Source organism: Alternaria metachromatica (assembly GCF_023757995.1).
Source record: "Alternaria metachromatica strain BMP 0045 chromosome Unknown scaffold_2, whole genome shotgun sequence".
Taxonomy (NCBI): domain Eukaryota; kingdom Fungi; phylum Ascomycota; class Dothideomycetes; order Pleosporales; family Pleosporaceae; genus Alternaria; species Alternaria metachromatica.
In genome coordinates this window covers 567157-593173 of record NW_026055493.1, presented here as the reverse complement: position 1 = coordinate 593173, position 26017 = coordinate 567157, and the positions used below count along the sequence as shown (strand labels likewise).

Sequence of the window (26017 nt, the reverse complement as noted above, 5' to 3'; positions counted from 1 at the left end):
CCCAACGCCGCATACGGTTTACAGACATGTACAAAACTACAAAACTCAGACCTTGCATAGCGAAGCGATCGTTTCGCCTAGGCTGTCACTGCTCCATGCAGCTACCTTCTCCCGGTTGCATGTGTCGTAGACACGCCCGGCCAGTGTCCTCAGAGCGCGATGTCGCGGATCATGGCCATCAAGCATCATCTGTATCCACGGGATAAGCCCGCACCTCGTGATGAGCGTCGTACTGCCTTCCACATGTGTTGCTCGCAGCAGTAGCTTCACGATCTTGTCCTTTGCCGACGCAGGACATGATCGGGAGCCGTAATGAGTCAACAGCTGTTCAAATATGTTGCTCTTCCTAAACAGTTCCATATCTGCAGGTGTCCGCAGACTGTCCAGAAGATAGTCGAAGTACCAGTCCACTTCCTTGTGGTAGGTGGTGTCGTCGTCTGGTTGACTGGCAACGATGCGATGCCAAAAGAACCGCAGTAACGAATGGACATCCCAGGCTGGGGAGGCCGTAAGGAAGTTGTTCACTGTGCTGAAGAGCGTGTGTGTGGGATCCGCTACAATGCCAGCACAACGAGCGGCTAATACACCTCCAACGTAGGGAAAAGCTTCAGCACCTGCCGGATCCACCGACTCCAAGACCTCGCAGAGGAGAAGGTAGAGTTGCTGAAGATCCCAGTCCGGAGTGAGCCCCTGCTTTCCAGTAGCTGTGTCGTTTTCTTCGGCATTGTTACGACTGCTTGACATAATAGTCGCAATGACACGTCGAATGTTGCTGATGGCTTGTATGCGGATCTCGGGGTGCTCGGAGCAAAGGCACAACAGTAGTTCTCCGATGTCTCCATCATCAATTGCTTCACTCAGCTCTTTCTTCCTCCAACGTGTGAGTCCAGTGTGCTTCTTGTCTTCGATGGGTGGCCTTTCAAGATCGACAGCGGACCTGAGCTTGGCATGCTGCTCAACCTCTTCCGTAGGCCTTGGAACCGGCGATGTCGATGATCTATCTGAGCCGCTGAAGTCTGCCCCGGTTGCCAGCTTCAAGGCCTCCTTCGCTCTTTCTTTGCCCATCTTCCACAAGAAGGCATCCTTCAGCACCTCTTTGTATGCTACATTCGCTGATTCTACCAGTGCGTCGCGTATGTGTTCCAGTGCTGTCTCGTCTTCACCAATCAGCTTAAGGAGATATAGAAGTCTCGACAGCCACTGAGCAATGGTATCCGCCGTGTTATTTGTGGCGGTCTCCCCCCCTTTGAAGGGCCATTGTTCTACTAGTGTCATGAGCAAGTTACTGAATGGTCCAAGCCCAGTTGTAGATTGCGCAGTGCGACCACACATGACATCTAAATCATCAAAGTACTTGATAGGCACCTTGGTGAACCGCGCACAGCAGTCGTCCAGGAACTCGAGGACGTCGGTAGAAGGTGTCACTGATCCAGAGGTTGATCCCAAACTAGCAATCAGTGCATCGAGCGCGTCGGGCGAAGTCTTGGTCTGCAACATTTCCTGGTCATTCAAGATGTCGCTCAGGAGAGACCTAATGCCTGTATACAGTTCGCTCTCTTTCGATGTCACCAGAAGCTTGAGAAGTGTTACAAATGGCGAGTATTGAAGTGATTCTGCAAAGTCAGTAAGGGCAGTCCAAAGAAGAAGAGATAACGTACTTTGCTTTTGCCACCAACGCATAGCTGGTGAAAGTTTCGCCATCTGTATCCAGTGCTCGAGCTCCATGATACGGAAAACCTTGTCTTCGGGTGAAGCTGTGGGCTTGTCGACCTCTACCAATGCGTTACACAACGGTAGCGAAACATCGAATTTCTCTTGTAGCGCAACTTGGGGCGTGGATTCGTAGTAAAGCCGCAGCAGCCTGGTGATCGATTCCCGCTTCATGTCTTTCAGACCAGGTTTCTTCAGTGCCAAAAAGACAGTGCGAATCGGCGGGCAACGTCTGCTGACCTCTGAAACTAGGCGCTTGGCTGCTTGCTCCCACTGTTTCGAGGATCTGGTGGCACTGGCATTGTTGAGCTCTTGGAGGACGGCCTGTAGCTTCTGGAGCGCTACAATTAGAACCCGGATGGCGAACAGCTGGATGAGGTCGGAGTTATGGTTGAGACATTTCGTAAGCACTTGCTGATTCAGAGGTTGTGGAAGGATGCTGTTCATAAGGACAGGTACCGGCGGTGGATGGTCGCGGAAGTTTCTCTTCGCGCCGAAGTATTTTGGTACAGGGAGCTGGATAGCTTGATACAAGAATGCGGAGTATCCTATCCATGTCGAAGTAAGCTTTGGATCGTAACTAAAGTCGCGTCGTTTGACAAAGTAGTCTGCCACTAGCTCAGGACAGGCTCGAAAGATATCGACGACAAGCTCTTGGTGAAAGGTATTTGCGTATGGCCTCTGGCTCTGGATGAACTCTGAAAGAATGATGTTCCGAACTTTAACAGTCTTGCTGTAGTTGTCAACTGATTCCAGGCCCAGATCGTTGCCATAGTCAGCTGCATCTTCCAGCTCGCCTTCGTCGTCATCAAAAGTAGACGGGTAGAAGCCCTGTGTTGGCAGCATGACACCATAAGCAGGGTCGGTGCAAACTAAGCGAAGGAAATCGTGAGCGAGCTGATCGGGTGCTTTCTGTCCTTCGGAAAGAGCGCCTTCCTCCACCTCATAGCTGTACAGACTGGCTATACGCGAGAGTGCCTTGCCGTTCAAAATTCTACTCTTGGTGTGCCTTGCAATAGTCTTGTCTTGGAAAACATGGCTTGTGAATACATCGAGGATTTCGTAGATGAGGAACGGCGGGTCCGCGCGGATGTGATCGAAGACGGCGCGGACGACGTTGGAGTTGGAGAGTATTTCGCTCTTTGCCCGCTCGTCCTGATACCTCAAATGCATGAGAAGATACCTGATGGCTGTAGTGCGAATGCTGGGTTTCTTGACATGGTCTGCCGCCGACTGCTCTCTTCCGAGATTGATGTTCCTTCCAAGTATCTTCGGCTCGAGCGTAAAGTCTCTCTTGGCGTATACGGCCCTCGCGTGCGCACCGTCGTTGAACCGAGTAAGCTCTGTGAGCAGTCGCAATGCTGGCGCGATAACGCTCTCCTCCTTGGGTGCTGCTGAGGTACTTCGGACGAAACGACGAGCGACCGATGGCTGCAGCAGAGTCTTGGCCAGCAGCGTGCCGTAATCGAGGAAATCGCCATGGCTGGCAAAAACCTTGAACAGGAGCGCGAGCACAGCTGTTACCTGGGAGACAACGGCACTGTAGTTGGTTTCGACAGCATGGTCCCACCCATGGATGAGGTTCTGCAGGAATGTCTTTTCCTTCTCATCTTGCCCTCTTCCTTTCTGGGAGTCCAGGTATTCACGGAGAATGGCTCGCTTGCGGGGCACGTCGTGCTCATCGGTCGGGTAGAGGATCGAATCGAGGAATCGCTTGAAGGTACTTAGGCCTAATTTTGTCAGCCATTGATCATATACAGCATCTGGTCGCACCTACCACTTCGAAAGCCGCCTGAGGAGCTCTGGTCGAAGTACAGCGCATTCTGTAAGTCGCGCCCAGACGTGACATCCTCGGCGGCGCCATTCGGTCGTGGTGAGTTGCGCTCGTGGGTGTCGTCAAATCGCTGACGCTTCGAGTCGCGGTCAGAGTGCGCACTCTTGGTATTGGCCTCGAAAGCCGACCTTTTGCCCATGTCTCATATCCTGTCGCAAACACGGTCGCATGTGTTCGACCTCAAAAAAGTTCTGGAAGTTCTCAGCGGGAGCATGCAGGGATTAGCGCGCTAGCTGGGGTCAATGCCCGCTCCCAATCGGCCAACGTCAGTCATCACTCCGCAATCCACATCTCCCACATTTCCAGCACCTCACTTTTGTCTGTTTGCAACACTGCAACATCGGCCCGCATTCGAGACGCGTATCCGCCCGTGTATCTTGGCTATTTGGCGTCTTAAAATACCGCGAGGACGAGTCTGTGACGTTCTCCGGATGTCTCAGAGCCTAGAGGCGAATATGACCTTTCTTTGTGGCCACGGCAAGGGGCATGCTGCAGGCTGCTCTCTATACAGACCTGAACAAGATTCGTCAAGACGCTGGTATGACAACGCATAGATTTGATGGCTTCAGTCAAGCCAGACTGCTGCTGATACATGTCAATCGACCGCGTCGACTTCTAGTCTTTCTCACCCACTGGAAACTGTCATCGGCAAATATCCATCCAGAAACGCGCGCTCTGCAACTGTCTACCTCCAAACAGATTACCTATTCGCGATCAACCCTCCGGCTATAAAGCTTTAATTTCAACTCCGCTCTTGAGCGGCAATAAGGCGAAAAGAAAACGTCATACCCGCCGAAGTGAATAGGGCAAATAGGAACAAGGGCCGCAACCAGGCTCGAACCAGCGCCAAACTCAAGCCAGAGAAAAGGGCAAAAATAAACCTAGGTACGAGAGGTATCTGCTGGAACCATGCGCCCGCGGCATGATCAGCTACTTCACAGAGGCGAGAAAACTGGGACAAGCATCTGGAAGAGTGAGTCTTTGCCATCGCCCTCACAAGCCCGTCGGAATGCCATTTTTTGCTCATTCGGATATTCCTCAATGTTGCGGTTTAAATAGGCAGGGAGGGGTCGGACCGAATTCGTAAAGGCAGGACAGTACTGCGAGCTCAGGTGTTTGTTTGTGGGGCTGAGGCAGACATGAGAGTGCGCGGCGCCAGATGCAGTGGAGAGTCACCTTCACCTCGAACTTCAACCCGATGGCAAAGCGCATGATGCGAATGCGAAAGCGTCTCTAATCGAAGGACTCTCACAACTGGTATCGTAAGGAGTGCCGAATGAGTCCGATTTGATTTAATGACATGCTCTCCATAGTTACCAAATGGCCTCTCGACTGAAGAGCTTTCCAGGTAGGAGCGAGACTCAATCACACAGCGCGATATAAAGCTTCATAGTGGAAGAACCTACTAACTGAGAGTAACACCTACTGCGGATTCAGTAGCAACCGAATTCACGTCATAGTGAGGGTTGCGTCAACAACACGCTCCGCGCCTACCCATCAAAGCCCTCGCGTATAGTTGGATGTTTTGATCGAACTGAACACGTGCAGCAGCACACCACACACTTCCATTATTCTTTCGATTGCTTTATTGTATTTGTTATATCATCTACTTATTCCGAAGCAAAACCACCCATCCTCTCTTCCAATTACAAGATCCTAGGATGACAAGATCAAGATGCGACCGTGACTCTATTGGGCAAACAGGAGGGCTCAACGTGTTTCTTCTAATGGTGATGGGGGACGGGACAAAGACCACGTTCATGATGGTATTGACCAAGGCTGGAAAATGCAGATATACAAGGGAAGAGCAAATGAAACAAACGCCAAATGTGCCGCAATGTCGCGATACCATGCAGATGATTTGAGCGATGGGAGATGAAGTCGTCATAATGGCCCGAAGCCCTGCGCAACGAGCAAAGTATGGTCCGAGGTTATAACGCCGTATAAAGTTTTGGTTGTATGTTTGCCGCTAAACGAGAAAATCCGGGGTATCATGCAGCGACGTGAAAAGGGAAATAAGAGGTCAAGGAAAGAGCGAAAACGGGACAATTGGTGGGTTTGGAAGATTGATTTGTGCGTGTTTTTTGGCATTATCGTTTTAAAGGCTTGTGGTACTTTGAGCCGGAGCTTATCGAGTTGTTCTTCTCGCGAATCTGTATGGTCGGGGGTGGTTCTTGGTTCTTGACGGACAGAATGGCGGAGATGGCGAGAGTGATGAGTGTGAGAAGCTCTGCGGAGGCTGCGCCAATGGCGGTGTAGAATGCGACGCCCTGGGGGATTTGTTAGCGGCATGGAGTTGGACTCGGAAGGGGCGCTGTCTTACCTGCTCTTCACAGACGGCGCGGTATTGGTAGCGACCGTTGGTCAAGACATTCGCGTTGGTGCACGAGTACCTTCCCAAGCTGGCCTTGCTAGCCTTGTCCAAGAGGTTGAAGACGACCAGCGCTGTGATCCACATGATGACGCCAAAGCTGCCAGCGACGATGCGGTAGACGTCGCGCGAGCGGAAGGGCCGGCGGAAGGAGCGCTTGAAGGAGAGGGTGAGGATGGCGACCGAGGCGAGGAAGTTGCCGGCGGCAATGGCGAAGAGGATAATGGTCGGCGCCAGGTTGGTATGGGCAGGCCAGACCATGGGCAGTTCTCCTTTGCGCAGGTCGATGTAGCGATTGCCGCGGTAGATCTCAAACGTGTGCATGAGCATGCAGACGACTGCGCCGCTCAGGACGATGATGAGCAGGCGGAGACATGACCGCACCCGACTGAGCCAATGCGCCCGCGACGAGATGGCGAGCTCGAGAGGCATTGGCAACCTCTTGAACCTGGAGTCGCCGTGGTCCTCGGCCTTGGGGTACGAAGAGGAGGAGCCGACAAGGCGCGCGAAGTTGTAGGGAGTTGGCGGGGGCGGCGACGCGGCAGAGGGTAGGGTGGTGGTCGTAGTGCAAGTCTGGGCAGAGCTAACAAGACAGGTCGTCGTGGTGGATGTGGAGGGATTGGACGCGAAATAAGCTCTGGCCATGATCTTGGGAGAGGTGTCGGCACAGGCGTGGCTGCTGGGCGGCGCGCACCCCTCGAGCTGCTAATGTCGCCGTGGAGATGTGCCGCGACGAAATGTAGAGAGAGTCACGGCGGGCCCGGAGCAGAGGACATGTGTCGGAGCAGGACGAGGTGCAATGGACGCGGCGGGAAGAAGTGGCCGTGACATGCCCCCTAGCCCTAAGCAACCACCTTAACGAGGCTGAGTCCCGCCCACGCTTGTTGAGCGCTGCCGATCGGCTTTACGTCGAGACTCTGCATGCGCCAGACGCGTCGGGTTTAGTATTTGCGAGTCTTCATTCGTGCGCTGCTGTCGCGAACCACTCAGGCATCCATATCTATGCCCGTCTTCTCGGCGACGTAGTCACTTGCCGTCGAGCATCGTGAAGTCGCTCAGGCAGATTTCGGGGAAGCGCCACCTGCACTAGCGAAATGATCCAGAATAGTCAGATTGCGCCTTCTTCATTGGCCCCGCGTTTCACCCACGCCTCCAGCATATATCTCCGTCAGACGGATGCGCCTCCGTCTATAATCATCCAGCGCAGCAGCACCGCAGTCGCGCTTACTTGGAGTACACTCTCTGATGTGCATGCGACAGTGGCCCACTCCAAACCCATGCCGCCAAGAAACACCTCTTCTACATCACGGGCTGCGGGCATCATACTGAGATCACATATCCCCAGCATCGTCTTATTGAGCGTGAGACGCGCGTTCGTCGAAAAAAGGCGTCCAATGGCATCCTCGTCCCCGGCAGGGGTGTGCGGGCCGCTATTGACTCGAGTACAGTAGCCAGCGCCCAGGAACCACTTTCAAGAACACCGCGCGCAGTCTCAAACGGCCCTCTGCCCGTGAGTAGCATGTGGAAGGTTGCAATGTCTACACAGCATTGTTGCAGCAGTCAGGACCCGAGTTCGTATCTGACCTGACATCTGGGCTGTGTAAACACCGATTACACGCCAAGCTGTCGCCCCGCATAGCCACGGACCCCACGGCAACGCAGGCAGACTTGACGTTGTCGCCTGATGCAACTATTCGCGAATGCCCACTCATACGCTCGACGTGTGCGGCATCGTCTTCCGAGGATAGAACAGCTTCCTGTTTCTGACACTCGATGCATGGCTAAAACCGTTAGCCTGCATGTGGGCCATCTGAATCAATCGCTGCAGGCGGTACCCACGTGCCTGTCGTCACTGTGCAGCAACCACGCTGTGCAAGGATGTGAAGAACTCGATCATCACAAAACAGCCATCCTGCTTTGCTGGTTCCAACGCGCTAGCTTTGTATGATTTTGTTACTGCCCAACATACTGCACATCACAACGTAAAAAGATGGAATGAATGCAGCTTCTTCTGGCTGCTAAAGTACTACTCATTGACACGCAGAGAACGTGTGCTTATTCTTGTCCGGTCACACACTCGTCAAATAATTCCTCAACTCCGGATGAGGCCTGCATCAGATCCTGCTTTTCCTGCTCCCAGACTTTCGCTAGTCCGTCCGTCTCGGTAGCCTGCATAATCGCGTCCAGCATAGCGACCGATTCCTGTGTTTGGCTTGTGATCTCCTCGATGTCCTGACTACCGGCCTTCTTTCGCTCTTCTACACACCGAGCCCACAGCAAACATATGCCCATCATGATTGCTCCCCTGTACTCCGGTAGCCTAGGCCACGCATTGAGCAGCACGCTTTGCAGCGCTTTCAGCGCTGAAAGAAGAAGGGGCTTGTGACTAAGTGCGAATGGCTCCTGCAGTATAGCCGAGATCAGAGGCACAAGGTCGCGAAGGTGCTTGACGCAATCAATGCCCATGTGGCCTAATAATACGGGAACGTGTGACATGATCAAGGTGGCCAATTCCGGGTACGACGAGGGTGTAGGGAAATGTGCAAGAGGAGAGAGGACCCCTTCACGCAAGATTTTGTCGAAGAAGCGTTCTCGAGAGGGGCCTTTGCTGGGGTCTGTCGGGAGGAGCTGGGCGAGTGAGATGAGAGTAGGGAACACTTCTCTGAAAAGGGTGACAGATTCGTTTTCCGGTGTGATGGAAGGGATGTAGGTGAACATGGGGAACAGAGCCTCAGTAAAGATGTTGTGATACCCAGTGCGTTGCAGGAAGCTTGTGGAACTCTGCACGGCTATCGATGACGTCTTCCCAGCGTCTATCCCGATCTTCTGGTGCAGATTCTCGAGTAACAGACCGAGCATGTGGCATCCTCTCGCTTTCCATTTCATATCAATGTCGTCCATCATCTTCAGTATTGGAGGCATCAGCAAATGCCATTTCCCTTCTATCGTTTTCCGGTCGAGTGTGCTGATCGCCCATTCCAGCAAGTCCAATGCATACTGATTCCCAGTGTCTTTCCAAGGAGCCGGTTGCCGCGAAGCTTCCAGCGCATTCGACGTGGGCTTATTCTGCGGAAAGAGAGGTGGGATGGTAAGCTGAAGAAAGTGATGTGCCAGGCGAAGGGAAAGCTCACTATCAGTTTGTCCGTCCTTAGAAGCCTTTACGGCCTCAATGGCAGCGGTGGGATCAGTCATGTCGGGATTACGTAGCTGCCAGGCCATAACGACATCGAGGGCGTCCTTCATCCAAGGGCCAGGCTTGGTACCAAGTGCCTTGGCAAGGTCTGTACCTTTGAGAAGAGGTCTGAACGTGTCGACATCAAGAATCTCGAGCTCGGTAATCCGGGCAAGGAAGCTGTCATATGATCGAAGAATTTCTAGAAACAATTAGCAATGTCCAAGTAAGCAAATTGGAAATACTGACCATCTTTTGACACCCGCCCAAGCACAATCTCGTAGATGAGGTTCATAAAGACTTGCGTCCTCCAGCTCGAGCCCCAACGACGGATAGCCATGCCCAAAGTATCTCTGGCAGTGGCATCCTCTGTCGGGTTGATGGTATCCGGTCTCCGAAGTCCCTTGACGCACCGAGCGACGACGTTGCGAATTTCCTCGCTGTTGCTCAAAGCAGACGCAATGACGTCGCAGATCTTATTTGGGGCCTTGAACCCTTCGCGAGCTACTAGATAAGCAGCGAAGTAAGGTCGCTGTAGTGGCTTCTGATGAGGTATTGTGGGTGCATCCATCCAAGGCATCATGGTTGCGCAAACCCAAGCTAGATACCTCTCGTCCTCGTTTCTCAGCAGGGTATCGGGGATAGCAGCTGGTACATCGGCATTCTTCTCGATGATGGTCTCAACAAAGTTGTATGCTGGCTTGAAGTAGGCTGTGTCCGGTTCAGATAGCTCGCGGGTAGGATCTGTGAAGACTGTCCTGTAAAGGCCGAACTGGTCGATCAGCTCTAGAGCCATACGTGGTCTGGGACCCTTCAACATCTTCTCGAGCTCAATTCCGACTCTTTCACGACTGATTTTGATCTTTAAGACGTCTTGTATCTCTGCGTTGCCCATTGCCTTTGCTGTCTCCGGCTCGATCGTGTAATCGAGGCGGCTAGCAAAGCGGATCAGCCGCAGTACCCGGAGCGGATCATCCTTGAAGGTCTGGTAAGGCTCTAGTGGAGTACGGATGATCTTGGAAGCCATGTCTTTGTGTCCCTGTCCAGTAAAGTCTTCGACCTGACAAGTGTGGAGATTGTAGAACATGGCGTTGACGGTAGCGTCGCGCCGCATAGCGTCCTCTTCCGCTGTACCAAATTCCATCTCTGGGTTACGAGAGACTTCGTTATATGTCTCTTTCCTCAGATTGACAAGGTCCAAGTCGATACCCATGATCTTGGTAGTTGCGGTCTCGAGGTTCTTTGACTTTTCGGGGTTTGCCTGAATCTTGTGCAGCCCCGGTGCAATCTTCTTCGTCTTGTCACGTCCGCTGAGGTCGTCGTTTTTGTCGATCAGACCGTGCTTTTCAGCATTGCCTGGTATCTCGAGATACTCTTGCATCTTTAGGCCGAAATGCTCACCAGTCATCTTGTTGATGGCAACGTCGATATCATGACTGCCAACTTTGAGGAGCTTGTCGCGCACCCATCCGCCAGTCCAACGCAATACAATCTTTTCCTTCGCTAGCTCTTCTGGAACCTGGTCACCAGTGACATCGCTGCTTGAGGGTGCTTCGTCTATGTAAGCAGCCACGTCCAGTAGAAGCTGTCTGAGCTTCGATTCGACCTCAGTGAGTTCCAACTGGGCTGATTCGGCATTATCCGTCGACGCCATAGTGCCGTAGGGGTGTATGAATTTGGGTGAGGGCCGGGCAATTTTGCGCCGTTTAGCGTTTGGTTGTTGGTCTTCGGATGGTGAGCCGGTCCGGGACATACGAGTTGGCTGTAGAGTGAGAGCAGAGAAGGTTCTGGAAAGCAGAAGCGATCGTGATAGTGGCCGAAGTGTGGGTGCAGGGAAGTCACGTTTGTATAGTAGTGAAATTGTCCGCGTTGAACAGAGGAAGGCTCGACTCATCAACGACATCCATATGAGTCAGAAGGATTGCTGCGATGAGTTTCTAGCTCGCAAAGCGCCGTAAGGACAGACAAGAAGGTGGAAGTGTGCGTCGTGTGCTATGTTTGCAGACCCATGTGCGACGATGAGGACTGGTTGTGTGCTGATGGAGATGCCGCATTTCGTCCAGTCACAAAGCGCAGCGGCCGCAACCGCGATGATGCACCACCCAACATCGTCACACTCGCGCAGCTACAAACGGGCGGCTGAGTAAAGGAGCGCTTCACTGCTGCCAAGTCCAGCACACGACAATCAGAATACATGCCGACTGCCTCAGAACTTCCGCGCGCATCCAGAACCCCGCGGGCGCAGCGCCCTAGCCTCTCATGACGCCGCCTCAGGATGCCACGCCGAAACCCCCAAAGTACCCAGCCGATGTGGAGGCGTCGATGATACTGCCCAAACAGCGCGCATCCCCGGCGTCCTCTCTCGCCAGCCTCCCCTACCGCCGCTCCAACCCAAGCCTCTCCAAGCTGTTCGAGTCCACCACGAGCATATCCACGTCGCGCCCCAACTCCGGCGCCGCAACCCCCACCCAAAGCACCGTACAGGGCTCCGTCTTCTCGCCGGGCTCAAGACTGAGTGGGACAGGGACGCCGAACAGCCTGCCGCCGGGAGTATCGGACGAGTACCGCGCGCTTATACAACGGGCGTTTGTGCCATGCGTCGCTGTGCTTGCGGACGCGGAGACGGAGGAGCTGATTCGGGGCAAGGGATTGGAGGGCGGGCTACTACAACTTCTGCGACCATTCGGAGAGGCAGTGCCCGGAAAGGTCACGATACGAGATAGCAATGGGGCAAGCAAGAGCTGGGAGGACTTCGGTGTGCGCTTCATAGGCGTAGACGATGCATATCCAGACTTGCGCGTCGACACAGGTGGCCAACGGACATCTTCGAGCTCCACACGGCGACCGCGACGGTCAGGAGGCGATGTGTCACAAATCGAAGAGCTAGTCGACCGACATCTGCAGTACTCCGAGTTCAACAAACAATCCCCCGTGTCCGACTACATGAGCAAGGGCGACGCAACAGCTACGCAGACAGACGGCACCGCTTCACCATTCCATACTCTATATCTACGGAGGCTACTATCGGGACTGCCAGTAGTGCCTCACGAAACCTTCTCCCACCCAGTGGCTGGCATAATAGCCATCTCATCACGGAATCCACACCCTATAGAAGAGCTGAGGAGGCTCTACAATCGGCAGCATGATGGCGATCTTCGTTTCCCGCAATGGGTAGAGAACGACTTTCTACGATATTACGTCCTGATACACGATGAGGAGACTGGGGACATCGCCAAGTCCAACCAGACATTCGATTCGATGAAACGTCATTTCGGTCTGCACTGTCACTTACTGCGACTGAAGAGTCAGCAATGCATAGCTTCAGACGATGACAGCGTGCGTTTACCTACGTGTGAATGGATGTCTGCAGGAGAAGAGCTAGCAGAGATTCAGAGGCGAGGTAATTCTGACAGTGTAAACATAACATCAACCCTGCGTACTGACTATTTATACAGAAACCACAGACGACATAACAGACCCAACACCCTACTTCCCCGATTCCGACATCAGCAGCTTGCGTACCTTCATCCGTGAACTAGTCACACAATCCATAATACCCAACATGGAGCGCAGCGTCTCAACCTGGAACGAGCAGATCCTGTCCCGACGCCGCGGTCTGTCTGGCCGCTTCATGTCTCTATCAAAACGTTGGACACCCTTTGGCGGCTCAAGGACCTCCTCATCATCCTCGACTGCATCAGGGAACTCCAACTACGACAGCCTACAGGGATTCTACCGCCCCGACGCCCCCGAAGCCATCATGCGCCGGCTAGCAGATTACTGCTTTATGCTGCGCGATTGGAAACTGGCGTTGAGCACTTATGATATTCTAAGAACAGACTTTCAAAACGACAAAGCATGGCGGCATTACGCTGGTGCTGCTGAAATGGCCGCTTTGTCGGCTCTCATGGCACCCACACCATTGTCCTCCAAATCTCGCGCTGAAAACATCGATGCGTGGATAGAAGCTGCATCGTACTCATACACCGACCGACAACGCAGCGCAGCGCCGTACTATGCTCTCCGCACCCTCGCCCTCAGCTTCGAGCTCCTGCGCCTCCGTGGCTCCTCGGCCGCAGACGACGCCGCACGCTGGGCAACGCGCATTCTAGAAACAGGCCTCGTAGGCTCGATAGGCCACGCCCTCATTACTGAACGCATCTCAGCTTGCTATGCTGTGCGCACTGGCGTGGGCATGTACAAACTAGGAAGCCGACGTCGGAAAGCAGCGCTTTGGGCTTTGCTTGCCAGCGAGAACTGGTACAGACTGGACAAGTCGCAGCAAGCGGAACGCGCCCTCGACACAGCGCTCAGGCTATACAACACCCAAGCTGAGAACGCCGATGGAGGAGCGGTTCGACTACCATTCGAGGACATGCAGCGATTTGTGGATGAGTTGAGACAGCAGATCATGGGCTTGAGGCTGGCAAATCAGGGTTATGGTAGTGAGCATGGAGAGGGCGATGAGGACGGTAGGCATAGTCCGGAGGTGGAAGAGGAAGCCGAGACGTTGGATAAGAGCCCGCGGTTGCATAGGAAGAGCTTAATTGGGGTTCAGGTGCCACCTGTTGATATGGCGGGGCCTCTGAGTCCAGCGCTTGAGAGACCAAAGGGTGAGGTGGATGCTAAGGGCGAGGGCTTTGAATAGACGGTAGATATGCATAATGCTCATGACGATCAAGACGTACTCATCTATGACTTCACGCATGCTGAACATCACACACACGAATCAAGCAGCAACAAGTCAACGGCAGTAATGGTTTCTCATTTCTAGGTTCAGTCATATCCCAAGAGATGAGCCATCATCATCCATGTGGAAACGCAAGCGTAACCCCCAAACGCCAAAGCCAGTGAACAGAGCGCGGCCCAAGCACTTTGGCACCCGTCAGTCATGCTGGCATATGCAACGATGTGTAACAGACAGCCCCTGCCAATGCTCGTATGCTATGCAAAGAAGGAAAAGGAAAATAACCCGGGAATAATAAGCGCCCAATGTTATGCTGGGGTATCATCGTCAGCGTCATCAATATGAACCGTGAATCGGTATCCGTCGTCGTAAGGCCATGATGCTACCAAGCCTACTAGGCGGTAGCAGCGGATGTGGTCTCTGCCACAGCAACATTCTTGGGTGCTGCGGGAGCCGTCTTCTTGGGCTCTGATGGGGTTTGTGTGGAAGTTGGTGCGGGCGTAGGCGCGCGAGAAGTCGTGCAGGATGGAGTAGGGGAGGAGGTATCCGAGGTGCGAAGACCGCGGAGCTTGATGGTGAGCTTAACCTTCACGGGCTCTGGTTGAGGAATTTCAATGTTGGACCGCTGCGACGCTGCGAATCCGTTTGATTCATCTGACGAGCTCTCGGTGCCCTCTGGTGTAGAGTCGGAGTCGAAGAGCGGCAGAGGCGAGCGGCGCTTTCGTGAGCGGCGACGCTGGTCATCGTCGTCACCGTCGACACTAGGGCTAGGCCGCTTCTTGGAGATGACCTGGGGTACGATGTTGACGTCAGGGGGGCCGCTGTGAGGTCCGGCGATATTGCGGACGGAAGAGTAATGCTCCCAAGTCTAATTGATACGTCAGTACTGTGCCAGCGGGGTAGTCAGTGGTGGCATGGCTTACGTGATAGGCGATGTGAAGTGTCTGGCGGCTGTCCTGAGCAGCCAGGTCCTCGTTCGACGTGTAGCATGTGCGGGGCGAGAAGAGGTAGGTGTAGTCAGCCTGCCAGAGGCGGACGTTGACGTTGAGGGCGGAGGCAAATGCTGAGACTTCCATGTTGTCGGCCCACTCGCCGGGCTGGCCCATCTTCTCGACGTGCTCTTCAAACTGCTGTTGCAGCTGCTCGTCGGTGTAGCATGTGGTGTCAAGGCGGTTGGCGGCAGCTGCTGCAGTCTTGCGCTTGGGGTTCCGTCGCACGGTGTTGCAGGCCATGTACTGGCGGTAGAAGTCGGCGCTGTCCTTCATGTGCTCTATGGTGGTGGTGCGCAGCACCTCGTGCATATCTTGGTTGCCGTAGAGCTGGTCAGACAGGGCGTTGAAGAGGCAGTTGCCTTGGGCAAAGTCAGCCTTGAACATGGAATATGGGGTAATTAAGCTCACCATCGCCGCGGATCTGGCTGGCATACAGGGCATTGGCCTCGAGTATGGGGAATTCAGGCGAGTTGGCCCGCTGTCTTCGGGTAGCCATATTGGCAGGTGGTGATCAAGCGTGCGTGTTGGACAGGAGAAGTCGGTGTAATGCAAAGAGGAAGGCACAGGAGTGGGGTGACGGGGTCATGGATGAGGGTTGAGCTTAGGTGCGACAGTTGCTATTGTAGAGAGGGCTGGGCCGGCCACGCCAAGTTGGTGAAGGTCGTGGCCGGTGAACGTGAATGATGAATATCTTTGTGACGCGCCCGAACTCTTGAGGCTCTCGAAGGGACACGGCGACAGGGATGGCTCAGCTTGGCGGGTCGCAGGAACAACGATCTCCGCCCCGAGTCAGGACAGCTCGCGCTCAGGAGCCTGGAGAAGTACAATCAGACGTCAGCCAACCAGACACCGGGACAGCGCCTTCTTGTACTTTTCAAACGGCAGAAACTAAAGCTCCAGATGGTACGGAAAAATCTTCGGCCTACATACCTCGGAGCCTGCAATGATGTCACGGACCACAGAGCTCCCCCAGCTAGCCGATGGGGCAGGCCCGACTGTTTTTCGCGATATATCGGCGGTGAAGGGCAAAAAGCGCGTGCAAGTGGGCGAGAACCGAGTTTGCTCAATAATCTGGACAATAGCACAAAAGTGAAGGGGGCCAGGGCCAGCGTTATAATAGCTTTACAATAGCAAGCAGGCCAGTTGGTCAGTAAACAAAGCTCGCATGTGCGCACGCGTTTTGTCTCGTGTGCGGGAAGGAGCCAATAGGCGAGCCGGGGATACAAGGCATGACCCCGCCATCCTCATCAGGCTCCGCATCCACGGCGATAGCAACCTTGGAAGTCCTGTTCAGTCACCCCACGGCATATCACGGGTGCGTCAAGGCAGCCATCGCTCTGACTCTGAGCTGCCAGCATGGCCAACCAGAAGAGTGTCGTCGTTGTCGGGTAAGCTCGCCTATCAATGCTGTCATGATATTTTGTGTTGCCCCTCCACGTCCCGTAGTAATGTGTACTCATCTTCGCCTATGACTCTCCAACATGTCTAATCCGTCTTGGGCGGCAACCTCAAGACCGCACTAACACCACCCCAGAGCAGGCGTCATCGGCCTCTCCACCGCCCTCGTGCTCTCTAAGCACAAGGACCTCAGCATTACCGTCGTGGCCAAGCACATGCCCGGCGACTACGACATAGAATATGCATCACCCTGGGCTGGAGCAAACTACTTTCCTGTCGGCAAACCAGGCTCAAATTTGCAGAGGTTCGAGAAAGCTACCTGGAGTGAGCTCGATCGGATCTGTCGTGAGATACCCGAAGCAGGCATCCATTACCAGGCGACGAGGGTCTATGGGCGAGAGAAAGATGCAGGCACCGCTACAGGGCAGTGGTTTGAAGAGCTGACCAAAGAAGACGCATGGTTCAAGGACGTTGTGCCGAATGTATGTAGAGCCTATCCCAACTCGGTGTCCATATACTCACCTACGTTGCTTGCATGAAGCCATGCTGATGCTTCTTAGTTCCGCGTACTGTCCAAATCTGAACTCCCAGAAGGCTGTGACCGGGGCACGGAGTTTACTTCAGTATGCATAAACACTGCTGTATATCTTCCCTGGATCGTGGGACAGTGCGTGAAGGCTGGTGTGACCATCAAGCGCGGTATACTCTCCCACATCTCTGAAGCAGGCAGCTTCCATACCTCGGGGCATGCAAATGCCGTCGTGAACTGTACTGGTCTTCTAGCCTCCACACTGGGAGGCGTCATGGACAGTAACGAGTACCCTGGACGTGGTCAAATTGTCCTAGTGCGGAACGAGCCTGGTGTCATGGTGACAGTAAGCGGAACCGATCATGGCAGTGAAGAGGCTACGTATATCATGCAGCGCGCAGTCGGTGGTGGGACAATACTCGGAGGCTGTCTACAACACCACTCTTGGGAATCGCAACCTGACCCCAACCTCGCACAGCGCATCATGCAACGCTCCATCGACCTATGTCCGTCACTCGTACCGAAGACCGGAAAAGTGACTGAGCTGAGTGTCATTAGACATGGTGTTGGTCTGCGGCCTATGAGGACTGGCGGTCCAAGGGTGGAGCGAGAGAAAATTGATGGAGTTGAAGTAGTGCATAGCTACGGACATGCTGGCTATGGGTACCAAAGCGGCTGGGGAAGTGCGTGGGAAGCAGAGAAGCAGGTGTTGAACATCTTGAATGAAGACAGGATAAAAGCCAGGCTCTAGTCGTGCAATAGAATGGAATTTCCTGGGTTCTAGTTATCGGCCAACCGACAAGAGACAGCATTACATCGGAAAAAACACTCCAGCTCTGCTCATCCCATGGCTATAACTGGAATAGCACCTCAAGACTGCTCCATTCCAGGCTACCTTCGCACTCCTGTCCTTCGCTTTGTATGTAGCCCATGCATCCATCTCTCTACAAGCTCCTCGTCATCTCCAGCCAGCACTTCCTCATCCTTAGGCCTTTGCTTCCTCCTCTTGACGTATGCCCTGCGATCAAGTATCGTACCTGCAACGTTGACATGTACAGTATGGCTCTGATTCTGGAGCCAATCCCACATTTGCGTACCACGATAGGCGATGAGCAGAGATAGGCCTCCAATGAGGGCGGTAGTGGGTATAGCTATAGCCCAGAACAAGCCTTGTGTGTTCTCCATATCCCTGATATCCACCGTGTTCATGCCGAAGACGGACGAAATGAAGGAAAGTGGGAGGAAGATGATGGTCACCAGTGTAAACACTCGGATCGCCTTAGTGTTTCCCTCTTCTGCAATCTCAATACCGTATCGAAGCACCTGAGCCGTCTTGGTTAGTTGGTTTTGGAGGTCCTTATAGTCGTAACGCAAGCCAGGTAGAGGTTTTTCAACCAAGTAGCGATTCAGGATACGTCTCTCGATATTCTCGTTGGTCTGAACACGTTCACGATTGGTGATGCGGTAGCTCCCATGATCGATGACTTTGCCATACGTTTTGAGCGCAAGACGCTGTGCGTCGTATATGGCCTCTACCAACTCCAATTCTTCTTCCAAGAGGTACAGATCCCGGAGATCATGCTTCCTGGGTCGATGACTAGCTTGATATCGCTATAACACGTCAGTAGAAGCTTCAATCAGAAGACATTAAGGGCATACCATGCTCGATAGATGCTCTTGATAAGAGGCCAGTACGCAGAGATCCCCATCGATAGGTCTTTTGGAGAGCTGTATACAACAAAGTAGTAGTGTCAACTCTGGGGGACTATGGATGCTGACAACAGAATTGCAGACAGTTCCGATATTAGCCATTAGCAGTAACGCATGACGTGCGCTCGATATTTCAGTACTGGCCCTGGAGCCGAAATGCTCTATTAGGGTGATGTGGGTCTCGACTTCTTTTGTGATATCACTCGCTGCCATGCGGGTATTACGGTTGTACAATAAGCCTGCGCACAGACTTTTGACACTATACTGAGACGTGAAGAGTATCTGAAAGAAGTTCTCGGCAGCCTTGACGAGTGCTGATGGGAGGAGGTAACCTTCAGGCTTTTCGTTGTTCTCATTTGCTACGCTGTTGCGAAGATCGACGAACTTTGTTTGCAACATCTCAATTTGCTGCGAAAGTGTGTTGAGGTATCGGATCACAAGTTGGTTGGAATTTTCGAGATCAGCTCCCGATGCCGAAACTACCCAATGGGTCAACTTCTCGCGAATGTGTTCCAGTTTCTGGCCACTTTTCGACATGTGAAACTGCATGAGATGCTGAACAGCTTCGTCGACACTGGTGTAGTGAGTTTTCCGCTTGCACATACTGCAATGATCGAGTGGATCGACCAGGTCTTCCAGTCTATAGAGTTCCGCATACTCTTTGTTGGGCACATCTCGTAGCACGAACACACTCAAAGATTCCGAGTCGTAGTCCTTCTGTTGGTGCGCATGGTTCATCCTACATATCAAAGTAACAACCTGAGTTGACATATCAGACAAAGTGTGACATTGATCCTCTTTCGAACCTAGGAACTTACCTTGACTATTGCGTGGAGAGAACCCCAGCATCTACGTAGCAAGGTATGCGGATAATGCTTTGGTACAACCTGATCTACCACATCTATGGCTGAAAGCACAATGAGCCTCAAATACTCGAGCATCAACGTCGTGTGCCATTGCGTCGAGCGTCTAGCAGTGCAACACGTAGACTCCAGAAGCCTCTGGATATCATATCCATCTAGCGTAAGGTCTTCTGTGGTTTCCTCGGATAGAGCATGCGTGCTATCCATCAGCCAAGTCATGATCTCGAATTCAACTATGTCTGATGGATGCGCGATATCGGAGATGTCCGCTCGACTGAAGCTCATTAAGTTCAGTACGAGATCGTGAGAATCAACTTCCGGAACCTCAGTAAAAGCAGTTCCTTTCCTGTACAAGAACATGTACGGATGTTCCGGATCGATCGGCAACGTCGCTAGATTTGGTCTCGCTCTAGTCATGTGCTCTTCTATGGCGTAAAGCGAGTGTTCAAGGAGATAGCCTGAACTGGGTTGATTTCGAGGCGATTGATGATCTGGATCTCCAGTCGAGTCCGATGATTTGTCCACGATACTTGTCGGCCAAGCTAAAAAAGGTGGGACGTTGAACTGAGAATTCTTCTCTTCTTCCTCTTTTCGAGCTGATCGTAATTGAGCTGTGTGAGCAAGTAAAGCTTGCAAGACTTCGGAGTCCGTTGATGGAAGAATAAGATAACTGGGATCGTTCTGATCGTATTCGTAAGGAATTTCAAATTCCAGTAATGTTTCGATTTCGAGATCTTCTTTCGCTACCCTGGTGGGTGACGATCTGCATTCTTCCAGTCGCCGCGGCAAGTCTTGACGTAGATTTTCCTCGTCGTAGTCATTCAATTCAAGTGAAGAGTGGACGGACCCGGGAATGAGATGCTCGGGGCCATAAATCATTGCAGGGCCATTTGATAGTGCCAATGATGATTTACTTGTAGCATCGAGTACATGACGTTCTTGGAAGCCCTGTGCATAGAACGTGTTTCCCAAGGGTCTGGAATTCTGGCATACAAGAACACCGGAAGTTTCGTGTTCAGAGCGTACCTCATCCTTGGCCGACATCAAGAGTCGATTGGTACGCGGGCGCGTGTTGTTTCTTAGGCTGAAACTGTCTGGACGATCAAAGATTCTTGGCCTTTCTTTTACGTTTTCACTGAACATGAGGCTTTCAACATTGTTGACCACATATCCTTCTCTTCGTAGTCGTTCCTGGATTGCCGTTAAAGGATAGGGCTGGTCGTCGTGATCGCTTACGCTGATGACGACATGTTAGCGAAGTCAACGACAGACAATGCGATTCTGTAGCAACCTACTGATGCTTTGACAACACGAGGGCCATATCATCTGCTCTCGCATCATCATCATCATCATCAGAGTCTAAGCTTTCGTACTCAATCAGTCTGGTGACTTTAGGCGACTCCAGTTGAATCCCGCCTCCACCCGATACTTCACGAGTGGTTTTCGTTTTCGGGTGTAGTCGTACGTATATGAATGGCGACATGCGAAACTTGAGTAGATCAGGCCACTCAATAGCGTTTAGCTCTTTGCAGCTGTCCTCGCCAGTTATGATGCAGTCGTCGATTGTGGTTTCAGTATCTCTGAAGCAGTGCTCCTCCAGAGTACGTCGAAGTCCGAAAAAGGTGGTGCATGTCTCCAATGGCAGGTACATGACCCGTCTGAGATGATCAGTTACATGAATCCTACCCGGCTCTTTGACAAGAAGATCGTTCGCTGCAACAAACTCCACGCCATGGAACATTTCGGGAAGCGGGCTGGACGAGCACGTGATGATAGTTCGAGATCGTAAGACCAAAGCCCATAGCTGAGATACGCGGAGGTGTTGCTTCTTTCTATTGCGTTTGAATTTTCGGAACATCTGATCGGCGTCTCTATTGTGTGTCGCTTCGTGCGGGTATGCGTTCTCGAATAGTCCTCGGGATAGTTGAGTTGGATACTCCTTGGATTTGTACGATGGTGGCCCAGTACCAGCATCGAAATAAGGAAACGAGATGAACGTTGCGGAAAGATCGGGCTTATGCGATTGTTCAGCATCGGTCCCATCACATCGCCAGACTGCTCCAGGTCGGAGATGACTTCCATACGCAGACTGCTCTTCATAGTTAGACCAGACCTCCTCGAGTACCGAAAGCACTACCGGAACCAGATCTTCATCGTGTTTGAGAACGAAGTTGAGAGCTAATTTCTTCGGAGCATTAGTCAGATCAAGTAGAAAACGAAGGTTGTGAGATTTACCTCGAAGGTTTCTCGATTCACGTGGTCCGTGTGAACATGCCTGAATGGATGTTAGGCTTTCCAACTCATGATTGAACGGATAACTCACAGCCAGCGGTCGAGAGCCGCCGTTGTTGAGGCAGCCGTTTCATCTCGTTGTTGAGTGATGATCCGAAGATGCTCATCTTTAAAGCCGGATCTGTGCAAGTCGGCGGCGGCGACGACGAACTCTTTACTCTGCGGTTCGCCAAAAGCTTTCAGACCAAATGTAGTTGTTCGGTTTGCTGCCAGCCTTCTCTGCTCCAACGTGGTGTCAGTCAGGTCGATGGTGGTGATATACTCCTTTTCATCCACCTTGCGAGAAAGGCTGTAGTCCATAGGTCGGTCTTTACCTGCGATAACAGAGAGCGTCGTCTGCGTCGTGGGCGACATGTCAAGTGTGCGCGGGGCAGGGATGCACAGTTGAGGGGCTGCCGACCCAGTGTAGCCGCCTGGCTGACTGTGTTACTATGCGAGCCCCCACTGCATTACAGGGTGCGGCGCGCATCATTACTGTCGCAAGCAGAGAAGAGGCACAGCAAGACTGCCGAGCGAATTAGCTTAGCCAGTAGCAACGTCCAACGCTGTACTCAAATAGTTTGAATGCACGCATCGAACAAAACAACGGTCAGATTTTTTATGGCGAGTAGCAGATAAGCAAAGTACAATCCAAGGACAAGATGATCAAGGAATAACAGTCGATGACTGATCTCAGAGGATAGTGTGCACCCCCACCCGGCGGCGCTATTGTTAGAATGAGAGACTATCACTAAACCTCGATCGCAGTCAAGCTGGCCTTGATGCTATCAACAGCAGGTTTCAAGCTTTTCGAGGGCAGGCTCCAGTCATGTCGCTTCAAGCCGTCTAGGTGTGCGAGAAACCATAGGGTCTCCGCTGCGGTAATGCGAATCTGAGTAATGATTAGCGCTATGGTCAAAAACACTTCGTTACGGATGTGTACCTTAGGAAATGGGTGTAAAAGCATGCTCATGACTTTAGCGAGTGTATCAGCTCTGGCTGCTACTATAACGCCTAAGCCCCGATACACATCCAGCGCGAGGTGAAGCTTTTGCATATGCGTGGACTTGAAGTGTGCTTTTTGCGTATATGAAAGAAGTGATCGGAAACTAACACGATTAGCGCATGCGCATATGGAACACCAAGAGAGAGCCCTTACTTGAAAGACGTCGACTGAAGACGCTGCATGATCTGCATGTCGAACAAGAAGGCGATGACCTCTAGTAGCGGGAGCAAAACTCTATCGTTGGTGATGTTGTTCTTCAGGAGTGTCAGGACGCAGTTTGCAAAGTCAACCAAGGCAAACTGCGTAACGTCGGATGTATCTTCGTCTTGTAGCATATCGACAAAGTCTAGCAAAGCTGCTCGTGAGTTCTGAACCACGGATTCGGAGCCCATCCCCGCGGAGCTGACAAAACCAACACAGATAGCTTCTCTGATCGCGGGGGTTTTCGTTGTTTGTAACGACATTAGTGCGTTCAGGAAGTAAGTCCGAGAGGAGACCTCGTCTGTGGTTGCGCCGCCGGCTTCTCTCAGCTGGAGGACTTGAGCGGCGTTCATGCGCATCTTATCAAGCTTTTCGAGAGATAGCCGAACGATGTCGGCGTAGATATCGTACTCGCGTTCATTGCGTTTCTCAGTGAGTATTCCATTTGCCCAAGCCAAGCGCACGGTATTCAAGGCCTCGAGTCGGACGAGTGACCCGACATCTCCCCGTTCTGTAATGGTGTAGTCGTTAAGTGCAATGTGCAAGGCGCTCGCGATCTGGTCTTCTACATCGGCAGCAAGCTGAGTTGATTTAGGGTTCCCGCTCCCAAGCAAACAACGCAGAGCACGTAATGGCACCGTTCGGGCCTCGATTGCCACAGCTGATGTGCATCTGAACGTAAGTACCTTTACGATCCGCCGCTGGAGGATATCCCTTTCAGTATCGGATGCCAGGCTGTCCAAGCTGCCATGCGCAGCTCCAAGGGCGATCGCATGCCCGGAACATCGCGACCCATTGTACGATGCTTCATTTTCCAAACGCAACAGCCATGATATCATGACGCCAAACGTATCGGACCCCGGCAACCTAGGTAATAGTGAGACTACTGCAGGGACTGCGGCAGCAATAGCATCGAGGACTGATTCCTCATGACGCGCGAGACAAAGGTCCAATAAATTACAAACCTGTGCCACGGGTAGGTTTGAAGGCCAAAGCTTGCTGAGGGTACCATTGGTGAGTCTCGAGATTGCTCCGATAAATGTACAAACTGATGATGCGGTGAACTGGGGTCGCAATGCCGGCGAAGTGAATGCCTTGTCTTCAAGCTCTAGTTCTTTTGAGAACGAAGTCCAAAGGGCCATCAAGGGCGCATATGGATTGTCGGGCGCTCGTTGCACATGCATAATTACTGTCGTGTCAACGAGGGTCGCAAGCGCAGTCACCAACCCTTGACGCTCTTCCACCTCGCGAGGTCGCAATGCCGCAAGCTTGCCACGGACCTGATCAGACATCTTCTGCACTACCGCAGGAGATCGAGCCTTAGAAAGAGACCCGATGGCCTCAGCTGCAAATAGACGTGAGTCTGAATCCAATGAGCCGGTTCCTCTCCAATCTAAAAGACCACCGAATAGGGCCTCCCAGTACAGAGACTGTAATTCTCCAGCCTTGATCGCCACGTCGCACATTGCGCGCTGGTGGAGCCCGACAGCGTGGAAGTCGACTATCTGTACGAGCGGTATGCCCTCTTCTATTGTATTGGGGTGGCGACCTATAAGTTCTTGAAGCGCAGCAGATGAGCCTCTTCTGATGTTGCCTGCTGGATCGAGACAAGCAGCAACTACCAATTCGATTGCCAGCACTTGAGGGACGTGTAATGATCTGAGGTGCTCGGAAGCCCTTATTGTCGCGGTTTCGACCGCAAGGAGGTCAGTGGTGGGGTAGCGGCGAGAGAGCGCCCAAATACCGAAGCAAGCTGCATCGCGTACGTTCGTACCAATGGACCCTCCAGTAGGCGACCGTTGCTCAAAGCCGAGGGAAAGTAGAAGAGCGTTGAGAACGTCCGCCAAATGACTGGTAGAGATTGCTTTCCGATAGAGAAGCTGAGCCAGCGTCAAAGTCAAACCGTGCCATCGGAGTGGGTTCACGCTGTTCAAATTGCGCTTGGACCCCTGCCAGTAGATGTTCTCTGTGAGCGAGCCAAGTATTGCTTCGACAACCTCGCTGGCCATCTCCGCGTCCAATTTGAGAGTGATGATGCTGAGCGCCTTGCTAGCACCGTATCTGACTGGCGTGTCACCATCCGCGAGTGCTTCAAGGAGAAATTCGATGACTTCTTCCAATACCACGGTTGAATCGAGTCCAGGAAGCGTCGACGTCGCCTGTAGGCAATGCAAAACGACATTGCGCAAGCTTTTCACAACCAGCTTTCGGGCCACAGCTGATGACTTGACAAAGGCGAGACTCTCCTGATCCAAAATCTTCCTACAGGATAGGTATATGGCAGCAAGGAAAGGGCCAAGCTCTTCATTCGTAGCGGAGGCCAATAGCCCTGACAAGAATGAGAGAACCCCAAGACACTGATGTATGTCGGTCTTCTCTTCGGATATGCCTGTGAAGAAAGACAGCGACCATTGGACCATGGCATCCAGCAAACCTAGCTTTTGCATATCTGGTCGCACGCATGTCCTCACCAGGAGACTTGCAGCGGCGCTTCTTTCCTTTGTTGGAGATTGAAGTCCTGACATGCAAAGAGAAATTACCCGAAGAGTGACACCAGGAAGTTCATCCGGGAGCTTCAGCCCAAGAGCTACAGGTGATTCTGCAGAAACTTGCAACCCAGACATGGACTCCAGGGGAAAGGGAGCGAGTAGCAACTGCGAGAGCCATAATAGCAGCACATAACGCTGTATCCATGGACGAGCTGTCTCCTGCTGTAAGGCATCGGAATTTCCAGATTTAACAACCCCAGTCGCTTCCAACTCCCTCAAGATTGCTTCGAGATGACGTGGTTCGTTGTTAAAGAAGCCTTTGACGACCTTTTCGCCTCGGACTTTACAAAGCGTATTCAAGACGGAGCATATGGCGTATGCAAGAGTCACAAATCCTGGTTTCGGTTGTTCTGTGGCGCTCGCCGATATTGCTTCTAGATAGGCGGCGACGAGTGGAGGTATGAAGGTTTTCAGGTGGGTGTCTAGAATCTGGGGGTCCTCCTGGAATGGCTCTATCTGTAGAAGATTAGACAGCCATTGAGAACATTGATTGATAGGGTTCACACCAAGCTGCATGCCTTGTACATGTCTGCTGTTCGGACATGTTGGCGGACGGGACCAAGGGCAGAGCCATGCTGCCGTTTCCGCAGTAGTCGCGGTAGCAGCCTCTCGAAGTCAGACAGGAGCGATGCAGATGCTCGCTGTAATTTCAGGTCGTCGTCCTCTCCGGCGCTCATCATGGAGTAAGGTGGAGTTGGGATGCACTTTGCGGGCGACGATGGGT

The 26017-nt window shown here is 52.7% G+C and overlaps 9 protein-coding genes across 9 annotated transcripts; 2 read left to right on the top strand and 7 right to left on the bottom strand.

Moving 5' to 3' along the window:
* Positions 1-45: 45 nt before the first annotated feature.
* J4E83_001019 (uncharacterized protein) lies at positions 46-3683 on the bottom strand (the record flags this gene model as incomplete). Its single annotated transcript, XM_049327976.1, has 3 exons — positions 46-1613; positions 1659-3440; positions 3488-3683. The coding sequence occupies 3 exons, from the start codon at positions 3681-3683 to the stop codon at positions 46-48; spliced, it is 3546 nt and encodes a 1181-aa protein (XP_049192494.1).
* Positions 3684-5634: 1951 nt separating this feature from the next.
* Positions 5635-6560, bottom strand: J4E83_001018 (uncharacterized protein; the record flags this gene model as incomplete). The annotated part of the gene is made up of 2 exons (XM_049327975.1): positions 5635-5814; positions 5868-6560. 2 exons carry the CDS (start codon positions 6558-6560, stop codon positions 5635-5637), a joined length of 873 nt encoding a protein of 290 aa, XP_049192493.1.
* A 1410-nt stretch (positions 6561-7970) lies between these two features.
* On the bottom strand, positions 7971-10840 carry J4E83_001017 (uncharacterized protein; the record flags this gene model as incomplete). Its single annotated transcript, XM_049327974.1, has 2 exons — positions 7971-9289; positions 9337-10840. 2 exons carry the CDS (start codon positions 10838-10840, stop codon positions 7971-7973), a joined length of 2823 nt encoding a protein of 940 aa, XP_049192492.1.
* Positions 10841-11346: 506 nt separating this feature from the next.
* Positions 11347-13735, top strand: J4E83_001016 (uncharacterized protein; the record flags this gene model as incomplete). The annotated part of the gene is made up of 2 exons (XM_049327973.1): positions 11347-12487; positions 12543-13735. 2 exons carry the CDS (start codon positions 11347-11349, stop codon positions 13733-13735), a joined length of 2334 nt encoding a protein of 777 aa, XP_049192491.1.
* Positions 13736-14168: 433 nt separating this feature from the next.
* J4E83_001015 (uncharacterized protein) lies at positions 14169-15262 on the bottom strand (the record flags this gene model as incomplete). Its single annotated transcript, XM_049327972.1, has 3 exons — positions 14169-14642; positions 14698-15125; positions 15175-15262. 3 exons carry the CDS (start codon positions 15260-15262, stop codon positions 14169-14171), a joined length of 990 nt encoding a protein of 329 aa, XP_049192490.1.
* Positions 15263-16122: 860 nt separating this feature from the next.
* Positions 16123-17444, top strand: J4E83_001014 (uncharacterized protein; the record flags this gene model as incomplete). The annotated part of the gene is made up of 4 exons (XM_049327971.1): positions 16123-16154; positions 16301-16646; positions 16725-16787; positions 16833-17444. The coding sequence occupies 4 exons, from the start codon at positions 16123-16125 to the stop codon at positions 17442-17444; spliced, it is 1053 nt and encodes a 350-aa protein (XP_049192489.1).
* Positions 17445-17584: 140 nt separating this feature from the next.
* On the bottom strand, positions 17585-19141 carry J4E83_001013 (uncharacterized protein; the record flags this gene model as incomplete). Its single annotated transcript, XM_049327970.1, has 2 exons — positions 17585-18278; positions 18669-19141. 2 exons carry the CDS (start codon positions 19139-19141, stop codon positions 17585-17587), a joined length of 1167 nt encoding a protein of 388 aa, XP_049192488.1.
* A 1416-nt stretch (positions 19142-20557) lies between these two features.
* On the bottom strand, positions 20558-21912 carry J4E83_001012 (uncharacterized protein; the record flags this gene model as incomplete). The annotated part of the gene is made up of 3 exons (XM_049327969.1): positions 20558-21451; positions 21502-21541; positions 21590-21912. The coding sequence occupies 3 exons, from the start codon at positions 21910-21912 to the stop codon at positions 20558-20560; spliced, it is 1257 nt and encodes a 418-aa protein (XP_049192487.1).
* A 780-nt stretch (positions 21913-22692) lies between these two features.
* On the bottom strand, positions 22693-25970 carry J4E83_001011 (uncharacterized protein; the record flags this gene model as incomplete). The annotated part of the gene is made up of 2 exons (XM_049327968.1): positions 22693-25749; positions 25800-25970. The coding sequence occupies 2 exons, from the start codon at positions 25968-25970 to the stop codon at positions 22693-22695; spliced, it is 3228 nt and encodes a 1075-aa protein (XP_049192486.1).
* Positions 25971-26017: the final 47 nt, after the last annotated feature.